General features: G+C 42.8%; 2 protein-coding genes across 2 annotated transcripts in view; one reads left to right on the forward strand and one right to left on the reverse strand.

Moving 5' to 3' along the window:
* Positions 1–27,335, reverse strand: part of LOC132864475 (NLR family CARD domain-containing protein 3-like) — a 1,256,659-nt gene that overhangs the window by 919,679 nt on the left and 309,645 nt on the right. The gene's annotated exons all lie outside the window — the stretch shown is intronic.
* LOC132864477 (zinc finger protein 271-like) overlaps positions 1–27,335 on the forward strand; it is a 79,584-nt gene that overhangs the window by 13,730 nt on the left and 38,519 nt on the right. The window contains exons 2-7 of the mRNA XM_060897898.1: positions 19,652–19,775; positions 19,905–20,018; positions 20,132–20,239; positions 25,038–25,309; positions 25,617–25,684; positions 25,765–25,952. Coding sequence (XP_060753881.1) covers positions 19,664–19,775; positions 19,905–20,018; positions 20,132–20,239; positions 25,038–25,309; positions 25,617–25,684; positions 25,765–25,952 — 862 coding nt within the window. The 5' untranslated portion in view covers positions 19,652–19,663. The remainder of the gene's footprint in view (positions 1–19,651; positions 19,776–19,904; positions 20,019–20,131; positions 20,240–25,037; positions 25,310–25,616; positions 25,685–25,764; positions 25,953–27,335) is intronic.

A 27,335-nucleotide genomic window follows, 5' to 3' on the forward strand; every position in this document is an offset into this window, starting at 1 on the left:
ATCAGATACCCCGCTGGCATCATAAACTGGCCAAAGGAGGAGATAGAAGCCACAGATATCAAGACTAGAAAGCTCCTCACCATGCATGGAGGGTTCCACCCCAAGTCCAGCACCCTGAGACTATACACTAAGCGGAAAGAGGGAGGCCGAGGGCTAGTGAGCATCAAGACCACGGTCCAGGATGAAACATCGAAAATCCGAGAATACATCAGAAAGATGGCCCCAAAGGATGAATTGCTAAGTGAATGCCTCAGGCAGCAGAACCCTGATGAGAGTGCAGAGGAGGAGGAGGAACAGACAACCTGGAGGGACAAACCCCTACATGGCATGTACCACTGTCAGATAGAGGAAGTGGCTGATATCAAGAAATCCTACCAGTAGCTGGATAATGCAGGACTGACAGACAGCACAGAGGCACTAATCATGGCAGCACAAGAACAGGCCATAAGCACAAGAGCCATAGAGGCTAGGATCTACCAGAGTAGATCAGACCCAAGATGCAGACTGTGCAAAGAAGCCCCTGAAACAGTCCAGCACATAGTAGCAGGGTGTAAGATGCTAGCTGGATCAGCGTACATGGAGAGGCACAACCAAGTGGCTGGGATAGTATACAGGAACATCTGCAACCAGTATGGAATAGAAGTACCCAAGTCCCAATGGGCCATACCACAGAAGGTGGCTGAGAACAACAGGGCCAAGGTTCTGTGGGACTTCAGCTTCCAGACTGACAAACAGATCCTGGCTAACCAACCGGACATAGTGGTGGTGGACAAAGAGCAAAAGAGGGTGGTGGTGATAGATATGGCGATCCCAGCTGACGCCAACATCAGGAAGAAGGAACATGAGAAACTTGAGAAGTATCAAGGGTTGAAAGAGCAGCTGGAATGGATGTGGAAGGTCAAGGGTTGCGTGGTCCCTGTGGTAGTGGGGGCACTTGGGGCAGTAACCCCCAAACTGGGAGAGTGGCTCCAGCAAATCCCAGGAACAACATCTGAAGCCTCAGTCCAGAAGAGCGCAGTACTAGGAACATCGAAGATACTGCGCAGAACCCTCAAACTCCCAGGCCTCTGGTAGAGGACCCGAGCTTGAGGATGACATGGATACCACCCCCCCACCGGGGGTGAGAAGGAGATTTTTATATAAAATAAATCAAATATGAAAATAAGACAAAGTACCGTATTTTCCGGACTATACGTTGCACTGGACTACAAGTCGCACTTTTTTGAAGGGTTATTCTATCCATAGAATCTGTGATTCTATCTGATAAGCGGCGCGTGGTTACTGCGCGACTGCATTGTTTATTTAATAAACGAACAGCTGAGCAGTGATAACGCGCCCTTTGCCCTGTCAGTAGCCTAGTCTGATTTATTTTAAATATCTACTACTATCTTTAATACTATCACTATCGTTATTACTAATAGCCTATATTATTATTATAACTAATATTAGTAGCCTATTACTGATGCATTAATCAGTTTGCTTTTAGAATATTTTTACCGGTAGGGCTTATTATCGCCCCATGGCTCTTTCATCTTTGTTATTAAAGCTGTAGTCATCATCGAGGAGTGTCATTCTTCATTTTTGTCGAATTTTATTTCATCAAATTAGAGGTCAAGTAGGCTATAGGTATATCATCTCCAAAGACAGGTACGGTAGTAAAAACAACGTGTCTAGTGAAAAAACAACAACCGCTCAAAGAAAAAAACAGGCAGAAAGTGCGCCTGCCAGTTAACATCATATCAGATAAAAACATTAAACGTTATTCAGACCATTAACACTATAACATCAGAGACGAAGAATAAAGTTCATCTTGGAAGGAGAGTTATTTTTAAAAATGCAAAACAAAATCATTTATAACAGCCCAGAGAAAAACTGGCTGAATATGTACCGTAACATCAAGTTATTCAATAGCCTATAGGCCGAAAATCAGGGCTTAATTTGAGCCGGAACATGACGGAACAAGATCCGGAACCTCCGTTGTCGGATCCGGCAGCTATTTTCATTTCATTCGGTGTTCCGGCAGCTATTTAAATGGATCAGATCACCTCCGTGACCATCACAAAGGGAAAAAAAAATCAAACAATAAATTAAATAAGTAAATAAAATTTTGTTTAGTGTTCGGTTTTGATTTTGATATCTGTTGTTGATTTCTCTCCTATGACATCCGCAAAATCTATGCGAAAGGGGAAGACGGACGGACATGGGGTGTATACTTCCACTCAATAGAACACTGGGTTTTTGTAGCCGTTAGCTTGCGCTGTGGAAAAAATGGCAAAAAAACAAGAAAGCTTACTAAAATTTTTCAAATGAATTCTCCAACTTGTTTTGTAAACCCTTTATTTTTTAACTATTAGTTGAATTGATTGCACTTATGTTTGCTGGCACTGCTTTTAATGAGCAGGAGAAAAACAGGGAGGGCTCGGAAAATGACCGCAGGTCGGAATCGAACCCGGGTCCCCGGATTTATGGTATGGCGCCTTATCCACCTGAGCCACAAAGCCCCGCTGGCACTGCTTTTAAATCCCCTACTTAAATCCTTAAAATGAGACATGTAACTCATGTCTTGTGTGATCTGATCTCCAGTGGTGAAATAAACCGGTTGTGATATGAGTACAGTCTGTTATTTTAGAAGATAAATTTAAAGTGCTGATGACACGAACATGACTCTGTGCAATTTCTTAAATAAACTGATACAACATGGCAAACATGTTAGTGTAACCCACTACTGGGTATGTACACGTCGATGATAGGCCAGTTTCTTAATATACAAGATTTGAGACTCTAGGCTCTGGAGAGAGAGAAAAACACAGTGCAAGTAAAAGACACCACACAGGGATATACGTTTTTCCTTTCTTTTAGTAGTAGAATTGAAAAGTATTTACAATAACCCAAAATAAAATTTGACCCTTTAGGAATAAAATAAAAAAAATAATAATTGTCCTTTGAAAAAGCTGGATAGTAGTCCTTTAACTAAATGTAGAAGACAGTTCAATGGAGTTCCTTTAAGTTGTGTCCTTTAAGTTGTTCTTCAAAAAAGAAAAAGAGTTCTTTCCAGGTAGGTTCAGTTCAAGGCGTTAATCCTTAGTTCAGTTTGTTAAGCGTAACAGTCAATAAGTCAAGTCAGTCATAGTCAGATGATATGACACGCGCCGGCCACAATCCTACCAGATTTTGCCATAGGGAATGACAACAGGAATCACTCGAACGGGTGGCTCGCCATCAAATGAAGACATCAGATCTTCCGCGGAATTCGGATCCAACCCAAAAACTTGACCTGTGTAACCATACCCTTCATTAAGCTATGATATACACATCAGGCCAAATGTCAAATATACCTTCAAATATAATCAGTTTAAACTTCAAGTAGTTGTACAACATTTAACTCAATCATCTCAAAGTAAAAGCTCTGCAAACTGCATACACTTCTTTCATACTGAAAAGCATTGCATACTATTCAGTTAAATTACCATTATCAAGTAAACAGGATGAATACTATGAAATAAACAACACTGTACTGAAACCGCGGCAATTACACAAACATTACCGAGTACAGTGGCTTCTCATGAGGACACGTTCAGTCCTTTCACCTTTCACGTGCTTGGTGCGTGATCACAGCAAGTGAAAAACATTCAGCTCACTCCGAGCCATAAACTTACTCTTATCAACCAAAATGTACCCTCTCAGATTCCTCACAACAAATATTAACAAAACAAAATACAATTCTCAAGTTTTTACCGAAGTATTAAGCAAATTAACAGCTGTTTCAACAGTAAGGCTGCTGGGCCATAGAAGGTTCACGCTGCATGCTGCACGCTACACGCGTGTAAAGAAAAGTGGACAAACGTAGCATGACTTGCTCTGGGCCATAGAACGGCGTTCACGTTGCACGCTGCACACTTCACGCATGAAGCGTGAAATGAACATGCACACTTTTTTTCTAGGCGTGAAGACGGAAATTCCAGTCAATGCATGCGGTCACCGCCGCGCCAGCCAATCAGAACGGGTCTAGGGAGATAACTCTATGCTTTCAGGGGAAAACTTCAGAAAAAATATAATTGAATGGTATAATTGAAAAATAGTTCTTCATCGGGATTGTCAAGCAGATTATAGAATGTTCGGTGAAATTCACCACGGGTTTCTCTCAGAAGGAAGTGTTCTCGGCTCCAAATTCTGTTCCTTTTTCTCTTCCTCTGTCTCAGTAAAAGCAGAATGAGGCAATCGTCGTCATCCGAAGAGTCCATATTGTTGGTTACTCGGTCAAAGTAGAACAGACGCAACACGTGAACATCCAAGCATGAAGTTTAATGGCCCAGGGTCCGGTTCTTCACGTGAACGTGTAGCGTGCAGCATGCAGCGTGCAGTGTGAACCTTCTATGGCCCAGCAGCCTAAGGGAAAAATAGACAAATTTCCTTACCGAGACAATTCAACAAAAGAAAAACTCGACGAAACGAAACTTCTGGTCATCAAAACATACATCAGGTCACGGAGCGGGTCGCTCGGTAAACAGAAAGGAACTTACACGTCCTAAACACTTAGAAATATTTTCTTTCCAAAGTTTCTAGCTCGCAGGTGGAGCAGAGAAAAACGGAGTCTCCAACTCTTTGGCTTCCCTCAGCTCGACTGACTGGAAATGACTACGCAGTAAGCAGACTGCTTGCAATCAGCGTGTCAAAATAAAAGTACCCAATCATAATCGTCACAGTAAAAGTACTTGGCATAACAGTACATGTAAACCATGTTTTTACAATAACAACCCATCATTCATGAATTGTATTATCAGAATTATCACTATTTATTATCCCATTTTACTATTTGTGCTATTTATGCTTTTTAATCAACTATTTATCAACTATTTATTGTACCTTTACATTATGCATTTGTCACCTGGGTTACATTAGATTTCTGTTATAATTACGTGAAAAGAAGCTGTTGTTCCGCGAATATCCAACTTTTAATTGCACAGCGCAAGAAAACTGGGTCCGTGGCTCGCGGCCATGTTGTGACGTCAGCGGAAGAACACGCTGCGGTTCACTGGCTGTTCTACTCAATGGAAATGGCGCATGAAAACGCCGGTGAACTTTCTAGTGCTAGCTCTTCAACAACCAAATACTGGTACTTTAAGCAGTGATCATGATGGCATGATTTTATCTGATTTTAAATAAATGAGATTGATAATAATGTGAATGTTCACAACTAGTACATACAAACTCTGCAGCTTCTGATTCAGCAGCTGCGTCATACTCCACAAAAACATCAGCAAGAACCTACAATATAAATGGAAATGCAATTCACTAAGCTCAAATGACTTTTGGAAAGTATAATTTCTAAATTTTTTCTACATATTCTTGAAGTCGGTCATCGGGGTACTTGCTACCGTTCCCTAACAACGCATGGCAAAGGGTAAAGTGTAGTGTTGCTACGAGTACTTGCTAAAGCCTCCGGTGGAAGATCCTCGATGTGCTGATAAGACATACAGTTCTATAGAACACACAAGTGTCACGATAATCACAAAACAGATGCAAATTGTTAAAATACCTCATTTTTAAGCAATCATGTATTGATCTCTTCCGAATAGAATCTATGATAGCCTACCCTCTTTACCCTTTGCCTCTCGTTGCTAGGCGGCAGTTACATGAAAGCCGCAAGCTTTCACAAACAAATACATGACTGATATCACGCCGACTTTATGATTACATTTATGATTATCATGTAGAATCTATAGCTCTACATATAGCTCTAACCCTAAACTGAACACCCAAGAGATTCTTTTAAGCTGGGAAGGGTGTCCAAACAATCCAAATCGAAGTGTTCAGAGCACAGGACGGATGTTGGTGAGGGCTCCCACTTGTCACGAGTGCGCCTGACTTGCTTCACCCACTTCGCATGCAGCTCGGGATCTCTGGGAAACTTGAATAAACTTACCCCATCCTTGTGGGTTTTGGAGCAAAAGCCGGCAACACAACGCAAAGGCATAATAACTAAAATATATATATATATATATATATATATATATATATATATATATATATATATATATATATAAAATGTGTGTGTGTATATATATATATATATATATATATATATATATATATATAAAATAATAATGACAAACTGAACACCTGTCGCATCAACAACAAACTGGTAAGTTAGGAGGAAGGTTCTTTCGCTGACGTCATATAGCTCCTCCTCCTCTTTCGTCTCCTGGGTGCTGCAGCCCTGTCAAATTTGTCCAAATAGCTGCGTTTTTTATCATAACTTGTAAAATGGGCGCCTTCGTGAACTAATATATGGATCATCGGGAATTACTTTTTATGTTATAAAACATCACCAAAGATGTCAAAAACGTGTCATCAGCACTTTAATATATAACTTAATATATAGCCTAATAAAAAATATTTTATAACATATCATGACATATTACTGTCTGTAACTGTTCGTCACTAAAGCGTTTTCTAAGATCATAATGTCTGATATTATTATTATTATTATTATTATTTTTTTTTTTTTACACACACAATAGGCGTGTGCGTAAAGTTATAGTAAACCACCCCCCGCCTTTTTTTTTTTTTTTTTTTTTGAGTCACCGGACCCACCCACCTCCTGCGTTCTGGGACCTCCCACTTCACAAATTAAGCACTGCCTAAAATCATTACATAACTTATTTAAATAACTATAGGCCTATCATTAATAATAAAACACAGGTCAATAAGTTTATCAAGCTGACAATTTCACTCCAAATCAGCAAATCCATTGAATTCCTCATCCTCGGTGTCGCTTCTGAACAACTCTGCCAACTCCAGCCGCAGACGAAGCGCTGTTTCCTCTTCTTCTGCGTGGCTGTCGTCAGACTCCGCATCAGCTCCAGTTATTCCGCGGTGAAAAAAAAAAAACATATATACGTCACACCGGAGTATAAGTCGCATGGCCAGCCGAACCATGAAAAAAAGTGCGACTTATAGTCCGAAAAATACGGTAATATAAAATGTGCAAATAACACAACACTAAATATTTACAGTATGTACACAAGTAGAAATAACTTCAAATGGTGATTAAATGATTACAAACATGAATAAGAATCTTAATAAGAACCAGCACACACACAAAAGTGCAAAAGGTATAGAAAAACACACACAAATTTAAGAATACACAACTAGAATCATGGGCAAAATGTCTAAAACTGCTGCTTGCGGGCTTTGGCTTCAGCAAAGGCAGCCACAATACCCTCCATGTCCAAAGACCTGCGGACATCACATTCAATTGACATCAGTGCCAGTCCGGAGAGCCTCTCTTGGCCCATGGCGGACCTCATATAGTTCTTAATAAGTTACATTCTCACTTACCAGTGTCTTGTTTTTTTCTGTCTTCCTCTTCCCTTTTCTTCTTTCTCTTCTGGCTCCCTGAGGGGTAATTTCACTTCATATTTGATTTTTTTTTTTGCCGCGGAGCTCTGCAACCACTTGACTGGACGGAGATGGGCATTGAGGGGTTGACAACAGACTGTCATTGCACTTTTTGGCCAAAGCATGTAGGGAGGCGCTGTTGTGCATTAGCGGGCCCCCCTTGGAACTAGGGTATTTCAACAAGTGTCATTAGGCGCTGCGCTGCCGCGCTCAAAAAGTTGTCATTGCTATTGAACACATAACCAGTCGTTCGGCAGCGGGGGCCCTTCCAGGGCTGGGGCCCTAGGCAATTGCCAAGTCTGCCTACCTTGTTGCAACGGGTCTGTATATTAATTGACAGCAGGTGGAATGACTTAGCCACTTACCTTCCCCGACCCCGCCCTCCATTCACAGACTGCAGACATGCCAACCATTACAGTTTGCCCGTAATCATTACAGTTTCGGTGGTCCAATTACGCTATTACGACTTTGAAGTCGATTATTACGGTTTTTGCTCATAATTGATATTTTCAAATTTGCCGCCAGAATTCCCACACTTGCGATTTCCCAGTCTCCCGGCAGAGGGCGCTATTACTAGAATGTCAGCCAATGCTTTAGAAACATGGTCTCCATGGGCGGCTCTACCGGGGTGGCATAGGGTGGCAAATGCCGCCCTAAAAGAAAGCCTTGCCACCCCTGCTGCCACCCCAGTTGGCAGCGACGAATTCAAAGAAAAATTACAGCTAATTTGACATTTACGTGCGCGAATTTCCAATGTCCGACTGCGGCGAATGCAGCACGAGATAACGCCAGAGATTGGTTGTTTTGGAAAATTGAGAGGCGCGAATCGAGGGAGCCAGGAGTCACGAGGAAAGGAGACACGGGAGGAAAGAGGTAAAAGCTGATTAACTATCTATCAAGAAATGAAATTATAATGAATGAACAGTGCTAGCATAGTTGCGATGCTGATTTTGAGAGGATAAAAATCAGGTTGGAGAATGTTATTTAGCTAACTAAACATGTAAGGCAAAAAAAAAAAAATAGTGTGTTTCCGGTAACCCAACCGATCGAGAATTTCCGCGTCGAAATTGCCGACCGTAAAGTTTTTATTACAAATTTCCCTTGATATTTTAGTGTAAGCGGCGTTAGTTTGTCATAATTTTTTGTTTCAACGCATTCAAGTTGTGAAAGAAACGATAAAAAGTAAAATGTTTCGCCACTTCTATCAGCCCTCCTGCATAAACATGGAAGCGCACTTGTATACTGAAGGAGGAAGGAAAACTGAGCCGAGCCGCCATTTTGAATCCTCATTCAAGGCTGTAATGCAAATTGCTTCCACTTCAGTATTCAAGTGCACTTCCATGGCAGGAAAAACACTACATTTTGCTGCCTATGTAGTCCCCTATTTATACCAATAGGAGTCATTCAGGATTCAGCCATGTTTTTGCTCAGTGTTTTTGCTCGACCCAAGTTCTACAGTAGGCTAGGCTAGGCCGTCTGCTTTTAATGGAAGTAGCCTAGGACGTTATTTTCACGTTATTTCTTGATAAGGTGTTTTCACGTTATTACATGAAAATATCATGAAATAACGTGATAATTTCGTATCATGAAATTACGTGATATGTTATTACATGATAAATATATTGTAAAAACGTGATAACTTTGTTAACAATATCTTTTCATGTAATTACTTGATTCTAAGCCAATTTTTTTTTGTGTGGCAGCAATACGCTTCCGTAGATCATAACTCAAACTCTTGCGATATATATATTTTTTTATTCATTTAAAGATTTAAAACACTTATTTTATTATGATGTGTGGTATAAAGGATTCTGTGCCAAAATACTATTTTGTAAGATGTTTACTTGTGTTAATTTTTTTGAACAAAATAAAAAAAAAAATTAAGAAAAAAAACTTTTTCCTACCTACTGACCTTATTTTAGTATTTCATGTTACCTGAAACACACTTTTTTTTTTTTTTTTTTTGGGCCTAATGTTAGCTAGGTCTGACATTAGTTTTGTGTAAAGTCGGCCACAAAAGTTAATATTGATTCAACGTCTGTCAAGGAAAACATTGCTATTGTCTGAAGCTTATGATTCAAATATTGAGGATCTTAAACATGAGTTACATCAGACGAGGAGAGGACTAGACAGAAAAAAGGAGGAACAGGAGAGTCCTACCACTCTCATGGAGTTCACTGTTTTTGGACCCATACCAAGATGATGTTGTTTTTTTTTTGAGTTGTTCAGGTTGTGTAAAATAGCGGTTGTCTTGCCTGTGAGCATCCTGTGAACGAAGTTTTTCATCTCTCAGGCTCATAAAGACTTATTTGCGGTCGACTATGACAGAAAAGAGACTATCAAGTTTGGCTGTACTCAGCATTGAATCAAAGCGCACAAAAGCATTAGATCTTGATAAATTTGTGAAGCGTTTTGCTGAGCAACATGGAAATCGCCGCATTCAGCTGTTGTAGGCATGACAAGTTCATGTTATGCTCACTGGTGAGCCTTTACAAAGCGTGAGGGAAAAAAACTATAAAATGTGACACTGGTGTAAATGGTTTAAATCCTGCTGAACTTGAAGCAGTGTTGTTATTGTTGTTGTTTTTTAGTGTCTGTTCTTTTGCATATACAGTATAAAACTGTCCAGAAACGGTATAGACCTCATCTGAGAATGTGTGTTCTTCGTGAACAATAAAAGCATGAGATTAAGTTTGTCTGTATGAGTTTGTAAATGCAGCCCGTGCCCTTTTGTAGTGTGTACATACTATTTGTCATCAAACTGTGATAACTGTGATTAAATTCAGTGTATATATACGTCTGTAATACATTGCCACCCCTCAAAAATTCCTGCCCCCCTCTTGCCACCCCATAAATATTTTTCTAGATCCGCCCCTGACGGTCTCTGATTTGGTTAACCTCAGCAATTTTATCAAATTTCGACCAATAAGAGCCCCGCGCACATTTTGTACTTTAGAAGAAGCAAAAAATGGCTGACAGTTCAGCCGATCCGTCTGACCTGCCGCCGAAAAAAGCAAGAAAAACGATCGGCAAAACTAAGACCGTGTACCAAAAATTTAAAGAGGAATACAGTACCTTGTATCCAGTTATCACAAAATCAGGAAAATCCGCGAGTCATGCGTTGTGCACCGTATGTAATGTCCATTTCTCTGTAGCACATTCCGGTGTTTACGATGTCAGAAAACACGCGAGTTCTGTCTTGCATCAAACTTTGGCTAAATCTGGAAGTGCTAACCGGACGATCACCTCGACATTCGTTGATCGATCTTAAAGTTTTATTCACAAATTTTCTCGTGGAACACAACCTGCCAATCGCCACAGCTGATCACAGTGGGCCTCTCTTTAAAGCCATGTTTCCCGACTCCAAAATCGCTTCGAAGGTAAGTCTGTAGATCTCTAGTCTATTATGTGATCAAGTTATGGAATAGTAAATCAGTTGTTAGTGACTCGTATTTTCGTTGCTTTAGCAAAATTCTTAGTATTTGCCTACAACTTACAAGATGTATGAATATTAAAGAAACGTTGATAAAATCACGTTTTTAATTTTTTTTCTTTTGTGTAAATTGTTGAAAATTAATCAAAACTCTCTCCACACACACATACATACATATAAAAAATCTCCTTCTCACCCCCGGCGGGGGGGGTGGTATCCATGTCATCCTCAAGCTCGGGTCCTCTACCAGAGGCCTGGGAGTTTGAGGGTTCTGCGCAGTATCTTCGATGTTCCTAGGACTGCGCTCTTCTGGACTGAGGCTTCAGATGTTGTTCCTGGGATTTGCTGGAGCCACTCTCCCAGTTTGGGGGTTACTGCCCCAAGTGCCCCCACTACCACGGGGACCACGCAACCCTTGACCTTCCACATCCGTTCCAGCTGCTCTTTCAACCCTTGATACTTCTCAAGTTTCTCATGTTCCTTCTTCCTGATGTTGGCGTCAGCTGGGATCGCCACATCTATCACCACCACCCTCTTCTGCTCTTTGTCCACCACCACTATGTCCGGTTGGTTAGCCAGGATCTGTTTGTCAGTCTGGAAGCTGAAGTCCCACAGAATCTTGGCCCTGTTGTTCTCAGCCACCTTCTGTGGTATGGCCCATTGGGACTTGGGTATTTCTATTCCATACTGGTTGCAGATGTTCCTGTATACTATCCCAGCCACTTGGTTGTGCCTCTCCATGTACGCTGATCCAGCTAGCATCTTACACCCTGCTACTATGTGCTGGACTGTTTCAGGGGCTTCTTTGCACAGTCTGCATCTTGGGTCTGATCTACTCTGGTAGATCCTGGCCTCTATGGCTCTTGTGCTTATGGCCTGTTCTTGTGCTGCCATGATTAGTGCCTCTGTGCTGTCTGTCAGTCCTGCATTATCCAGCTACTGGTAGGATTTCTTGATATCAGCCACTTCCTCTATCTGACGGTGGTACATGCCATGTAGGGGTTTGTCTCTCCAGGTTGTCTGTTCCTCCTCCTCCTCTGCACTCTCATCAGGGTTCTGCTGCCTGAGACATTCACTTAGCAGTTCATCCTTTGGGGCCATCTTTCTGATGTATTCTCGGATTTTCGATGTTTCATCCTGGACCGTGGTCTTGATGCTCACTAGCCCTCGGCCTCCCTCTTTCCGCTTAGTGTATAGTCTCAGGGTGCTGGACTTGGGGTGGAACCCTCCATGCATGGTGAGGAGCTTTCTAGTCTTGATATCTGTGGCTTCTATCTCCTCCTTTGGCCAGTTTATGATACCAGCGGGGTATCTGATGACTGGTAGTGCGTACATGTTGATGGCTCGGATCTTGTTTTTACCATTCAGCTGACTTTTCAGGACCTGCCTTACTCTCTGGAGGTATTTGGCTGTGGTTGACTTCCTTGTGGCCTCTTCATGGTTTCCATTAGCCTGTGGGATGCCAAGGTACTTGTAGCTGTCTTGGATATCACCTATGTTGCCCTCTGGTAGGTCAATCCCTTCAGTCCGGATCATCTTGCCTCTCTTTGAGACCATCCGGCCACACTTGTCCAATCTGAATGACATCCCTATGTCATCGCTGTAGATCCGGGTGGTGTGGATCAGCGAGTCTATTTCTCGCTCATTCCTGGCATACAGCTTGATGTCATCCATGTAGAGCAGGTGGCTGATTGTTGCCCCACTACGGAATCGGTACCCGTAGCCGCTCTTCGTGATGATCTGACTGAGGGGGTTCAGGCCTATGCAGAACAGCAGTGGCGATAGCGCATCTCCTTGGTATATGCCGCACTTGATGTTGACTTGGGCAATGGGTTTTGAGTTGGCCTCTAGGGTTGTCTTCCACATTTCCATTGAGTTCTGTATGAAGGTCCTTAGGTTCCTGTTGATCTTATACAGTTCCAGACATTCCAGTATCCATGTGTGTGGCATTGAGTCGTAGGCTTTCTTGTAGTCAATCCAGGCAGTGCACAGGTTGGTCTGTCTCTTCTTACAGTCTCGGGCGACTGTTCTATCGGCTGGTGCTTGGCTCCTCTGGTGTTACTGCCAATTCCTTTCTGTGCCTCGCTCATGTATTGAGCCACATGCTTACTCATTTTTGCCACAATGATGCCTGACAGGGCCTTCCATGTTGTGCAGAGACAGGTAATTGGCCGGTAGTTGGATGGGATGGGTCCCTTCTGGGGGTCCTTCATGATTAGGACTGTCCTGCCTTGGGTTAGCCATTCTGGGTGGGTTCCATCCCTCAGCAGCTGGTTCATCTGTGCTGCTAGGTGTTCATGGAGTGCAGTTAGCTTCTTGTTCTGGGAGGTTGCTGTGGTCAGCTCTTAGGTCCACTAACCATTGGGCATCGGTGTTGTGTGATGCCTTTCTTTTCCATATGTCTTTCCAGTATTTTTCCACCTCAGCTCTTGGTGGGTCTGACAGGTTGTTGTTCCCCTGCCATTGAGAGTACACCTTGGCTGGTTCAGTGGAGAACAGCTTGTTTATTCTCCTGGCCTCTCCTTCCTTGGTGTATCTCCTCAACCGGGTGGCCAGAGCTGTTAGTCGCTGTTTGGCAGTTTCGAGTGCCTCTGGTATGGAGAGTGAGTTGTACTTCCTGGGCGCCCCTTTATTCACCATGTTCCCTTTCTGTAGTTCAGCTAGCTGGCTAACTTCTCTCCTTGCTGCCTTTATCTTGGCCTCTAATCGTCTCTTCCATGGTGGATACTGTTTGTTATGTCCCGAGCCCACCTTGTGTCCAAGCATCTCCATGATTACTGTTGCTGTACTGTGTATCAGCTTGTTGGTCTCAGTGATGGTTCTTGTGGAGATTGTCTTCAGAGCAGCATTCACATCTACTAGTAGATCTTCTGAAGGTACTTGGCAACTCAGCTTCGGTATTTGTCGGGGGCTCCAGGTTTCCAGTTGGGTCACGATCTTCCTTCTCAGGTCAGCAGCTCTTGTGTTGAGGCTGTTAGTTGTTGGGGCTTGGTACCCAATCTCTGGTTGTGGGGATGATGACATCTCCCCGCTGACCTGTCTTCCTGGCTCCCCCTTGCCGTAGCATTGTTGTTATATTTCATTAATCTCTAGTTGTGATAGCAGATTTCGATTATGGATGTTGGAACACTGGGCTAATAGCTGTTTCTTTGTTAGCCTTGATTGTGGGTTTCGAAGTATCCAATGGTCCCACATTCTCTGCATGTATCCCCTCTCTCTGGGATTGCTTGTATAGTAGCATTCCAGCAAATCCGTATTTTCTGTCCTCGTCCATCGATGTCTTGTTCCAGTAGCCCATTTCTCATCAGTTTGCCCTGGTTCCCTAGCAACTGACGCAGACCTTGTTGACCCGGGCGACGTCTGAGCCGGTATGACTCTATCAGTTATGTCTTCACTCATTCCTGAGGTAGGCTGATGTATCATGAGGGGTTTTGCCTAAGGACCCTTACTGGATGATGTTTTGCCCCGACCGGGATTCGAAACCCGATCTCCTGCGTCGTAGTCAGTGAGCATTACCACTGTACTATCCAGCTGATATCTCTCTCTCTCTCTCTCTCTCTCTCTCTATATATATATATATATATATAAAAAAAGGCGCACCCCCTCCTTTGGAACCCCCCCCATGCATGCACGCTCTGCGTGCATTATGTCTGCCGTTGGCAGACATGGACAAATATCTCAAAACAACCATTACAGTTTGCTATCATACAGGGTTGGCATGTCTGAGACTGCTGCTTGGCCACGCCCCCGCTGCCACAAAGTTTATGTAGAACATTTTACAGTAAATTCCATTATTTTTAAAGACATTTATTCTTTGCAGCATTTCTTTACGAGTGCGTAAGACTTGTGCACATAACTGTATCTTCTCATGCTTTATAATTAAGGTATTCCACAAAATCAAGTTGTATATGAGCTGATAGCCAACGAGGCACGTAGCACCGAGTTGTCGATAATCCATATACGATGAGATTGAGTGGAATAACTGTTTTATTCGATCCACATTCACTGGATTTTGAGAAACGGAGCATTTTTATTTTTAGCGAATTCAATAAATGAAACTTTATACAAAATGTCCGACAAAATAATTTCTGCTTAGAATGTAAACAAAATGGTGAAATGACAGGAGCAATTTGTGAAAAATGCAAAAATAATAATTATTGAAAAATAAAAAAAGATACGTTCTTACCATCAAATACTTACTTTCTTTCCATATTTTGTTGCATTTTTGGGTTTTATTTTCAAGTAGTTTTTATTTTGTCCTCTGTTGGTTCAGCAACATGTGCTGCCATTTTGTTTTTCTTTACTCATGGTATATGAACTGATATCCTAGTAGTAGAGTAGCTAATCAGAGAGCGCGATTGCTCATATCCAGTGAATGTGGATAGAATAAATGCAGTTAGTTCATAGAAGATTCAGTTCGGCTTTTGATTATTTGTCCCTCTTTTTGTCAATATTGCACACGTCACCACTTTTAGACCTCTTATAATGGAGTCAGAAGATGTCAAACACGGCTGTTTCCAAAACATGGTACACACTCCGGCTCCTGCTGACTCACAGGTAAACAAAAGTATTTTCCTGTTGTTAAAGCTGAACTAAATATTTGAGCAGATGGATCAGTAGCAGATTTAACTGCTTCACTTATACGTTTCTTTTTTATTTGTTCATTTACATAATGGAAAACTTTTTGAATTAATGCACTAATAATGAATAAAGGACACATTAACCACAAAGCACAGTAATTCTACATCACAGACAATACGACGTCCCCTTGCTAACTTGCCATTTATCCTGGTAATCATTAATAGCTGCTAATGTTTACACCTTTCAGAAGTTTCAGACCAAGAAATGACATTTCACTGAATATTCTGACTGAAATACAGAAATGCTTAAAAGTTTGGAGACTCAGAGATGTGCGCAAGCACCAGTGACCGGCGGTTTTCTCGGCCTACACAGACGGACTGTGCCGGCTACTTGATCCCAGAAAAAAATAAAAACTTGACTTTCAATGTTCAAGTGGTTTTTATATGGTCTCCACTGCCCATAATTTGCTGCAAATCCAATTATTCCACCATGAAATTGTCTTCAATTCGGGTCTAGAATGATCAGAAGCGATGCCATATTTGTTGATCGATTCTCACGCTCTGATTGGCTGAGCCGGACCATGTAACCACACCATAGCGTATGTAGTTATGTTCCAGAGCCAGGCAGCGTACTACAGAGGGGAACTGAGAAAGACAAGCACGCACACATCTGGAGGGAAATTTCATAAATATTTTGCAAGTATTTTACAGGGAAATGGCGAGTAATTTATTAGCTGAGAATACACCAGGAGGCATGCCCCCAGACCCCCTAGCATTAGCATGCCTTTGGATTTGCTGCCACAAATTCCAGAGCCACCTACTACTTATTTTTATTTATTTTAGCCGGCTACTTCAGGTTTTCTGGAGAAACCTGTGGCGGTATGGTCAGGGCTCGAAATTCTTTTTTTTATTTTTCACCAGCCAGCCGGACTAGTTCCCTTCCAAAGTAACTCGCCAAACAGAAAATCAACTCGCCAAAATTTGTTCATGTATGAATTTTACTTCTGTCAAAAATAACACAAAAGAGAGTCGTTACCATTGTTCATGACTAATGTGCATTAATTTCAAGACCCGAGTATTTTGATACTGTTGTTAAATACATAAATGAGAACAACACAGAGCACCATAATATAATATCAACAAATAATAATATATTGGAAAACTTGGCAACTTGGTGTATGAGTATTGAAAACAAATATACTTACTATCATGACTATAGCACCCGAAATATGTCCAACATGCTTTCTGTATTTAACCATTTATGAGAGAGAAAGCATTCGGAGCTTCATATTGACTAGGAATCAACTTGAAAAAAATTAATTATTCCATAAAAATCGTATCGCAGCCAAGGCCTACCTTGCTCCCACGCTTGCTTATAAGTCCTTTGTCGTTTCTCCTCTTCAGACCGAGGTCGCTTTGTCCCCGTCTCTGGCGGTTTCTGTACACCTTTCAGAAAATTCCACATCGCAACATAGCTTTGGCAGATGTAGATGTAAACAACAACAAAAACACGTGTTTAAATGGGCGATAATGTGGCCACATCTATTGAATTTGATAACGTGATGTGGCAGTAGGGGCGTGGTCAAGCGGCAGTCTGTGAATGGAGGGCGGAGTCAGGGAAGGTAAGTGGTGGAATCATTGCACCTGATGGGGATTAACCTGTGTTTGTGTGTCTTCCCCAGTGACCGCTAGTCTGGCTAACGCGACTTCAAAGCTCTGCAAGCATTTGGTCTGGCAAAGATATTAAGCCCAACCGTTTCCCAAAGCACGTGGTTGACCCGCCTCCCTGAAATGCCTCAGTTTGCTACTGGTCGAAGCCAGAAAAGGCTGTGACGAAGCTTAAACCAATCACATCACTCTTTCCTCTGACGTATGTGATGCGACGGAAACTGCTTGAGTAACAGGAAGAAGATAAATACCTCCAGGGCTGCTCTTTGCTCCGTTTTCAATGAGAACTTCCCGTTGAATGCTTTCAATACAGCATCTACCGCTGTGTCAAAGGCTTGCCGCTGCTCCATGTTCGTAATGTTTCTAGTGAATGAAGCGTTTCCAGCATAGATTCTGTAAACAATCTATGGCTTCCGGTCGCAGTTCTACTACGTCACTGCCTTGAACACGCCTCTACCCAGGGCCGTTGGAGATGCTCAAAGTTGATTGGCTCCCGATTTTTCGGGAGCTTGGAAGAGCTGTAGATAGCTTGCCTTGCCAGACTAAGCTCGCAACAGGCCCTCGTGTTGCGTCACGCTTAGGATGGGCGGGCCCAGGCTAAGTGACCGCACCCTTTAAAAGGAGAGGAGAGCAGAGAAAGGGAGCTCTCTCTCCCCAACCAGAAAACGTGTGTGTGTGTGTGTGTGTGTGTGTGTGTGTGTGTGTGTGTGTGCGCGCACGGGGCTGGGAAGTGATAAAAGGCTGAAAAGCTAGCAATAAATAGTTCATTGAGAACTCGGTTCTGGCCTGCCGTGCTTCTGTGCTCCACCCACCTGGTCCAATACTACACGTGATTACCGCGATATTCAGTGAGATGCGTTATATGCATGCGATGTAGTGAAAAAACCGACAGCCTGACTCGTACACGATATGATTCGGAGTTCTTTGGTATTTTCCGTCCTGCCAATAAACACATCGATTAACACAGACACGGCACGCGCTTAATATGTGGCGGCTTTAGTTGACGATGCGTCTGAATCTTCGCTTCATATATGTTTTTTATTTTCAACTAGCCAGCCGGGCTGCCTAGTGACAGGAATTACCCGCCTAATGACAAATTAAGTCGCCTCAGGCGACCGGACCACCGCGAATTTTGAGCCCTGATGGTAGTTAGCAGTTCAAGCCCAGCGGCCAACGGGGGCCTTTCTGTGCGGAGTTTGCATGTTCTCCCCGTGTCTGTGTAGGTTTCCTCCAGGTGCTCCGGTTTTCCCCCCACAGTCCAAAGACCTGCAGGTTAGGATAATTGGTGGCTCTAAATTGACTGTAGGTGTGAATGGTTGTTTATGTCTGTGTCAGCTCTGTGATGATCTGGCGACTTGTCCAGGGTGTACCCCGCCTCTCACCCATAGTCTGCTGGGATAGGATCCAGCTCGCCCGCGACCCTGCACAGGATGAGCAGTTACAGATAATGGATGGCGAACCCTGTACACCCCTTCTCTACTCATTCATAGTTTTTTTTTTTTTTTCCTGTATTGTGACTATTTTCTACATTATAGAACAAAACTAGGCGGCACGGTGGTGTAGTGGTTAGCGATGTCGCCTCACAGCAAGAAGGTCTGGGTTCGAGCCCCGTGGCCGGCGAGGGCCTTTCTGTGTGGAGTTTGCATGTTCTCCCCGTGTCCGCGTGGGTTTCCTCCGGGTGCTCCGGTTTCCCCCACAGTCCAAAGACATGCAGGTTAGGTTAACTGGTGACTCTAAATTGAGCGTAGGTGTGAATGTGAGTGTGAATGGTTGTCTGTGTCTATGTGTCAGCCCTGTGATGACCTGGCGACTTGTCCAGGGTGTACCCTGCCTTTCACCCGTAGTCAGCTGGGATAGGATCCAGCTCGCCCGCGACCCTGTAGAACAGGATAAAGCGGCTACAGATAATGAGATGAGATGGAACAAAACTGAAGGTGTCAAACACTATGAAATAACATCTGGAATTATGTGTCAGACAAAAAGTGTTTATTTCATATTTTAGATTCTTTAAAGTAGCCACTGTTTACCTTGATGACACTTTGCACACTATTGGCATTATCTTAACCAGCTTCATGAGGTGGTCAAGTGAAGGCTGCTGAGAGGTCAAGAAGGATGAAGACCGATGATTTAGGTTTGATCTAGAAACATGAACCTTACAGTAGCAGTGAAAAGGGCCTTCTATATGTAGTGTGCCTAAAAAGACCTTGCTGGTCTTTTGGGTAAGAAAGAGAGACTAAATGCATACAGCAAAACTAATTGTATAGAACATTTTGTTAGCCAAAAGACAATTAGTGCAGCCACACAGAAGTCCAGTTTGGAGCTTGCGAGGATTTTGGAGTAAGTCCTGCTCACAACTCGCACGTTGGAGGGCCTGAAACCACTCTTGACTAATTGTCAGTTTACCAATAGGCACAGTAAAACAATACTAAGGTCATTATAGCCCACATAAAAGCAAGGAACACAAATTACCATGCTAAGTATACGTACAGATACAAAGGAAAAAATAGTAAGTACAAACTTTAATTGTGGTTTGAGACTCATTGGTGAGTGTGTTTTTTTTGGTCATTAGATATGTGAAGACATGCAGACCACAACTTCAGCTGGAGAGACATTAAACTCTGGGGGATGTGTCCCCATCATGGACCAGCAAAAGGTTGTAAAGAAGGAGGAACCTGAAGATGAAGGCTACCCCTGTAAGACAGTAGAGTCCATTGTGGGGTTCAGTACTTATTGGGCTTACTGTCTGACTGGACCATGTTGAGAAATGCCATTTCTCTATTTTTATGTTTACTTGCCAATGTTTAATTAAAACTAAATTTCAGATGGAAATGGAGAAAGCTCTGAGACAAATGTAAATGTCACCCCTGTTAACCAGTCAGATGAAGAATTCATGAAGACTGTTAAGGAAGAAGAACCTGAAGATGACGACTCCCACGGTAAGTCTGGGGGATCAGACCACACCAATATAATTGGTCTCCTTTTTGTGTTTTGTGCTTCACAGTTTTACAAGAATTGATTGGATTTAAATTCCAATTGCATAAAATTTTAGGTGGAGGAACGCAGTCTGTGAGACGGGTGATCATTATGGATGAAGACAATGAAGTATTTCAGGAGATGCCTGTAAAAGAGGAGGAACCTGAAGATGATGACTATCTCTGTAAGACAGTGGATGCATTAGTAGCCCATAAGACTTTAAAGGTCATAGGTAAGGGTCAGAGGTAGAACGTAGAATATCAACTTTATTGTCTAGAAGAACGACCCAAAAAGCGAATTCAATCTTCCTGGTGTCTAATTTGCAGCCTAAAATTGAATAAAATGGTTAAAATATACTGGTTTGCGCAAGTTCCGAAGGTTTGTTTACATCTCTCTCACGCACACTTTCACCGCCAGGGGACCGTCGTCATGACGTCATTCAAGGCAAACAGACCGGGAGCAGCTCTGTGTTTACTTGCAAACCAAGCACGCGTGTACGGACTTTGGTCGTGAGAGGTTGTGTAAAATGTCTGAAAGCGAGAGCGATTTTGAAGTAGGAACTCTCCAAATTGAATATCGAGAGGTGAAACCGTATGTATGAACCTGTGGCCGTTGCAAAGCCATAGTGGATATAGGTAACAATTACTTGACAGTGCGCCGGTAGGCCACATTAGCCTGCCATCCGCGGTATTTCCCGGTGTCAATATATCGGGCCTGACATCTTTATCTTGTCTATCAATGATTTTTTTTTTTCAACTACCAAGCATTTAAATGAAAAAGGTAAAAATGTTTACCTCCAATCTTCTTTTTGCTTGAACGTTGCTGGTCCGTTTCTTTTGTGACTGTTTGATTTTGTGCTCGAATTTTGTCAGAACAGCGTCAGGTTTGAGCTTCTCTGTCTGACACTGACACCTAAACTCTCCATCAGATGGGGATTCTTCAAAAATGAATCATCGTCGAAGTGTTCGGAGCACAGAGTGGCGTATTTACCCGGCTGCCAACCCTCTGGCTTCACGCGCACAATCCACTCTCTCCGCCTCGTCTCCTCTTTTGGAAAAAGCCAACCCACTCGCTCCACCTCTTCTCCTCTTTTGGAAAAAGCCAACCCACTCTCTCCGCCTCTTCTCTCTCGGAAAAAGGTAAAAACTTCTTCCTGAACTGGTCCCGTTGTTACAGTTCACTGCACAACAATAATGGCCCTTTTCCACTACCCTTTTTCAGCTCACTTCAGCTCGCTTCAGCTCACTTCAGCCCGACACGGCTCGCGTTTCGACTACCAAAAACCAGCACGACTCAGCTCGTTTCAGCCCTGCTTAGCCCCTAAAACTCGCACCGTTTTGGAGTGGGGCTGAAGCGAGCCAAACCGTGCTGACTGAGGCTGGGGGCGTGAGCAGACACTCCCCTGTGCACTGATTGGTGAGGAGGAGTGTCCTCACATGCCCACACACGCCCCGCGAGCGCGCTGGGATCTGTAAACACCGCAAACCCGGAAGAAGAAGAATTACGAATTACGAGAATTTCTGAAGCCTTATGCGCCTCGCCTCATCTATACGCTCTTGCCAGTATCTGTTGGCATTGTCAAGCCACAGCACCAAGACCAGCAACACTAACGACTCCATGTCCTCCATGTTTATTGTTTACTATTCGGGTCGTGAGACTACCGCTTAAAAGCTCACTGAATCAGTGACATACAGAGCATCGTGGACGAGTTCGCGGAGCGCAAGGCTCGCCGTATGCCCTTCAAATAATGCGTGCAGTAGGCTATTGATGTTTTATTATGAGCCATGTACAGTATGTCGCCTAATGTTTTTTTGTTTCTGAGTTACATGTTCGTTTGAAGGACTTAATGTACAAACTAACATAGTTGCACCCCGGAGTGTTGAAATTGGTAAACACAGTGCATTCAGTGAGGTTTGCACCGCCCTCCTTTTATTTCTGACTCTTCCTGTCACTGCTGCAACCTCTGAGCGCTCATTCGTATGCCCTTCAAATAATGTGCGCAGTATAGGCTATTGATGTTTTATTATGAGCCATGTACAGTATCCTAATGTTTTTTGTTTCTGAGTTACATGTTCGTTTGAAGGACTTGATGTACTAAATAACATAGTTGCACCCGGTAGTGTTGAAATTGGTAAACACCGCAGTTGCGGACATTTTGTAGCCTAAAATGATGTTATGATAAGCTTTAATAAAGGGTCCGGTCATTTGCCCCGCCCCCGGCCCGGCTCTGACTTGTTCCGCCACTGTCACTGATGTCACTGTTTGCGCTGCTTAACGACATCACGTGACGTCCACCGACTTTCGCTAACTCCACCCAATGTGTCCACCCACTTCCAGCCAGCACGGTTCAGCGCGGTTGTAGTCGAAATGCAACTCCAACAGCCCCGCTCAGCCCGACTCAGCTCGACTCGGCACGGCACGGTTCAGCCGCGTTTGTAGTGGAAAAGCGGCATAAGGCATGGGGGTTTTCTTTGGAAATTCCTGAACACACGTCTGCACTCAAGCCGAACGGCAATGCAAGTAAACTGAAGTGGACTCAACTCAAGTGGTTTGTTTGTCTTGAATGACGTCACGTGCCGAGTGGTTACAAAAATCGCCGAACAGAAATTCGCCACGATCCGCGCTAACTTATTCTAACTTATTTTAATTATTACTTATTAACAATACTTGTTGGGACCAGAAGAAAATTGCAGGGTTTTTTTAACATATAAAGTTTCAAATGTGCATAAATTGAAAACCGTTGCCTATGATCTTTAAGGGTGCTTTCTCAGGGATTAGTCCTTGGTCACAGAGTTCTGCCCATCACCCAGTTTGTAAGAACATGATGTCTATGGGCCATTCTCAAAAAAAAAAAATTACGAGTAACGGTAAAGACATTTTAAAAAATTTTTTGTATCTACTAATTTTAGTTACAATCCCTGTAAATATATTTAATAGACAAAGAAAAAGCATATTTCATGAATTCACAAAGCAAGATATATCATTGTTATGAAAACATAATGCCCAGTTGTTGTCTTTACCGTTACCCTATAGAGTAACTGTAAAGATATCTTGTGGCATTTTTGGGTCACTGAGTGCAAAAAAAAAAAAAGATAAACAAATTATGAATTTATTATCCCATCCGAACTTGCTACTCGGTGAACTAAACTTTCTCAACATGCAGCATCTTTATCTTTTGGGGGTAACGGCAAAGACAGTTAATTTCCCTGACATCTTGAAATTTCATATTTACCTGATCAGTATCCTGGATTCCAACATTCATGCACCAGTGATTGATTTTTTTTTTTTTTTCCTTCAAAATGGCTGCTCAACATCCTGGTCCTTCCTCATGGAGCTGCACTGCCCTCTCTTGTCAAAGCCCTGAGTTACAGCATGAGTTTACCATTTGCGTAACGGTAAAGACATCAAGACAGTACACATTCTTGTGCATATATTTTAGGCTATACACCAAAACCTGTTGAAGCAAAGATCATGATACTTTCCACAATAAAAAGTGAAGGTATAGAGGTAATATTTCAGAAACAAAAGTAAAAATAAAATTTAAAACAAAGGAATTATTTTCATTGAAATTTCACTAATTCTCATTTAGACACATGGCGGTAATGACATTTTGGTATATTTAGGCTAAATAAAATTTTTGCAAATGCAGACAAGTTGTCTAAAAATTTTTTTACTGCTCTGTTAAATTCTTTCTTAAAATAAATGTATAATAGAGGGCCAGGATTAATTTCCTTTTTTTTTGGGGGGGAAGACATGTTTAAAACTGAATTTGTCACATTTTCTGAGAATGGCCCCTAAACAACTCTGCTGTTATAACTGTGTCAAAATCAGTTTGTGGTGCACATTACTGTACAGAGCGTTGGTGTCCAGTCTTATCCAGAAAGAGCCAGCTTGGATGCAGGTTTTCATTCCAGCGACGCAAAGGCCACACCTGATAGTCAGTTGAAAGCTAAAATGAACTGATTAAACAGGTGAAATCTGATGTGGCTCCAGCTTGACTGGGATGAAAATCTGCACCCATACCGGCTCTTTGCAGATAAAATCAGATGCAACTGGTATGGGCTGTACGATGATCTATCAAGGGAAGCTTAGAAAGTTGAGATGATGTGTAGCCTCTTGTAGTTACAGTTTAGAAATAAAGAAATGACCAGACACTCCAATATCCTGGGGCTATTTAACAAGTTCTGCATTGTAAAATCTGAGTATATTGGCCACACCATGTTAATTACATTTACATTAATGGGATTTAGCAGATGCTCTTATCCAGAGTGATGTACAACACACCCAGAGCAGCCTGGGGAACAGTTGGGGGTTAGGTGCGTTGCTTAAGGGCACTTCAGGCATTCCTGCTGGTCCAGGGAATTGAACCGACGACCTTTTGGCCATTGGGCCATGGCTTCCCTGTCACCTGACAACATTCCTCCTCCCTGCCAAAACAAACGTATTTTATGGTTGAGAAATGCTGGCAGGTGCGGTGAAGGAGTTGTGAATGACTATGATCTTTTTTTTTTCCTCAGAAAAGACCGCAAAGTCCTCTGCAGTGATGGAGGACTGAGGTGCAGCTGGTGGAGAGCTGAGGAGAGAAGAGAAAATAGAAAACAGTTGACGAGGGTTAGAGATGGATGAGAGTTTTGGAGTGATAAAACTTGAGCTTGGCTGATTTAAGCGAGGCTGTGAACTCAGCAAGGAGGGACTGGTAGCAGGACAGGTCAGCAGGGGTCCTGAACTTTCTCCACTTCCTTGCTGCTGCATGTAGACAGATTCTGTAGGAGGTTGTAGGATGTGTGGAAGAAACATGAAAAACTGGAGGATAGGAATAGACAGAATGCAACTCAGGAAATTGATGCAGAAAAAAGGGGTTACTGTGACTGGCTTCAAGGACTCTTTCAACCCAAGCCTGCCCCAAGTTTGCAATAACGAACAAGTGGGAAAATTTGAGTGATATTGGTAAAGTTTCTTACTTTTGTATCATCTCTTTCCAGACTGTGAGGTTTGCAGATCTTTCTTCATCAGTGATTGTGAGGTTCATGGCGAAGCCCTCTTTATCAACGATACTCTTGTTCCCATGGGGGTCACTGATCGAGCCAAACAAACCCTTCCTCCTGGTCTTGAGATTCAGAAGTCTACTGTTTCTGACTCAGGCCTGGGGGTGTTTAATAAGGGAGAGACTGTTCCCGTTGGTGTGCACTTTGGGCCTTACCAGGGAGATCTGGTAGACCGAGAGGAAGCCATGAACAGTGTCTACTCTTGGGTGGTGAGTGAGTTCTGCAGTATTATACAGTAAATATCAGAAGTGTTGCAGATGGGGTCCTAATTTATAGTCAGTGAAATGTTTAGATATGCAAACCATGCCTTTTTTTTTTTCTTTCCAAATGCAACATTGTTCCTCACAGAGATGCACAAAATCTAAAGCAATGATTCTGCCACCAAAACCATTGCATATTCATCGTCACTTATTTGAAAAGGCAATAAAATGTAGAGACGCTTAACAAACATTTTGCATTTCATCTGTTGTCTTTATTTTTTTGTAAATAAATAATGCGTGCTAACATTTTTTTCAGATATACAAGAGCATGCAGTGTGAGGAATACATCGATGCTAAGAGAGAGACACATGCTAACTGGATGAGGTGAAGAATTCACTGTATATTTCTGCCAGCTGTTGGGTCTTGGAATCTGTAATCTTATCTGTAATCTTTTGTGTTTTTAGGTATGTAAATTGCGCTCGTAACAGTGATGAGAAGAATCTCGTGGCATGCCAGTATCAAGGAGGGATTCTCTACCGATGCTGTCAACCCATCAAACTAGGGCAGGAGCTCCTGGTGTGGTATGAAGAGGAGTATGCCAAACATCTTGGTGTTACGTTCGACTACCTATGGAACAAAAAGTCAACAAATGGTAATGATAAGATTAACTTGTCACTGACTTACAGATTTGCATACATGTGCTACTGGTGGTCATTAGTATAGGTTACAAAGACGTGAATAAGCAGCGGAATATGCACTCTGGGGTCCCATTTGTCTTTGAAATGTAGCCAGTGCCTCAGCCAATCCAGGAGCCAATTTTGCCGGTAGAAGACATTGGATAGGCACCAAATTTACAAACAACATTCATCTGGTGGAGGTTCATGCAGACAAGGACCAGCTTGAGCACAAGTACAGTGTGGCTGTTCCAGTAACTGTATGGCTTCTCTGTTACTTCTGTCTCTAATTCTTACCTGATTTCTGCTGAACCAATTTTCCATTGTGCTTAAGCAAGCTATACAGCGGCACACAGCCATGCCAGGGAACGTTTCAGTGTGGTGTTTCAGGGGGAAGATAATGTGCCTGAAAATTATGCTTGCAACTTATGTAGTTTAGGATGGTGAGGAATGGTCTCCAAGTCAGAACAGAATGGGATTTGATGTTTTTGAACTTTACCAATACTTCGTCTTGAATCAGATTTTGGTGCTTCATGGACCACGTACAGCCTGAATTCACCAAGACTTAATATTGACCCCCTTGTCTAAAAGTCTAAAGTCCTTCCCATGCCATGCCCTGGTCTTTCCAGGCAGTCTCCTGTCCCAGTACTAACCAGACCATTAAGACGCATTGGGCAGCACAGATCTCTGTTTCTGTAACCCTCTGTCTCTTACCTATACAGCTAGGGTTACAGTGGGGGGGCTAGTCCTCTGGTAACCACGAGAGTTTGGCCCAATCCCAATTCTAATTTCTACCCCTCCCCCTCCCCCTTCCCCTTGGCCCTTCCCCTTGAAACTGAGCTACAAGGGATAGGGCTTGAAATTCAACCCCTACGTATTGGGGTAGCCCTTCAACGATCGCATACATCATCGCGTACCTCCGTCAGCGTTTACGTTAGCAAAACGCGACCAAATGCGTCATTGGCTGCGACCAGCCGCTACAGTCAGAGCCAGAGGCAGAACCAGAAATCTCTGCTGGCAGGGTGTGATTTGTTAACTAACACCACTGAATGGGATATCTTTGGCGCTTCGTGCACCACATCCGACAGAATGAGGTGTCAGAACACTCATGTAAACAATAAAAGCGAGAATAACAGAACAAAACGTACGCAGTCAAGCAACCGAAAACAATACTCACTCCCAAAGCTTTTTAGCAGCAGCTTGGATTTCAGAAATCGCTGCTCATTCTCAGCTCGAAAGCGAATCAAGCGGCGTGTTTCCTCTGGATAACAACTTAAAACACGTAAATAATGGAGAAAATACATTTATGACAATCTTTCGCCGCGGGAACCGCCATCTTTCTGAAATCCGCATGAAATCTC

This window comes from Neoarius graeffei, chromosome 17 (genome assembly GCF_027579695.1).
Source record: "Neoarius graeffei isolate fNeoGra1 chromosome 17, fNeoGra1.pri, whole genome shotgun sequence".
Taxonomy (NCBI): domain Eukaryota; kingdom Metazoa; phylum Chordata; class Actinopteri; order Siluriformes; family Ariidae; genus Neoarius; species Neoarius graeffei.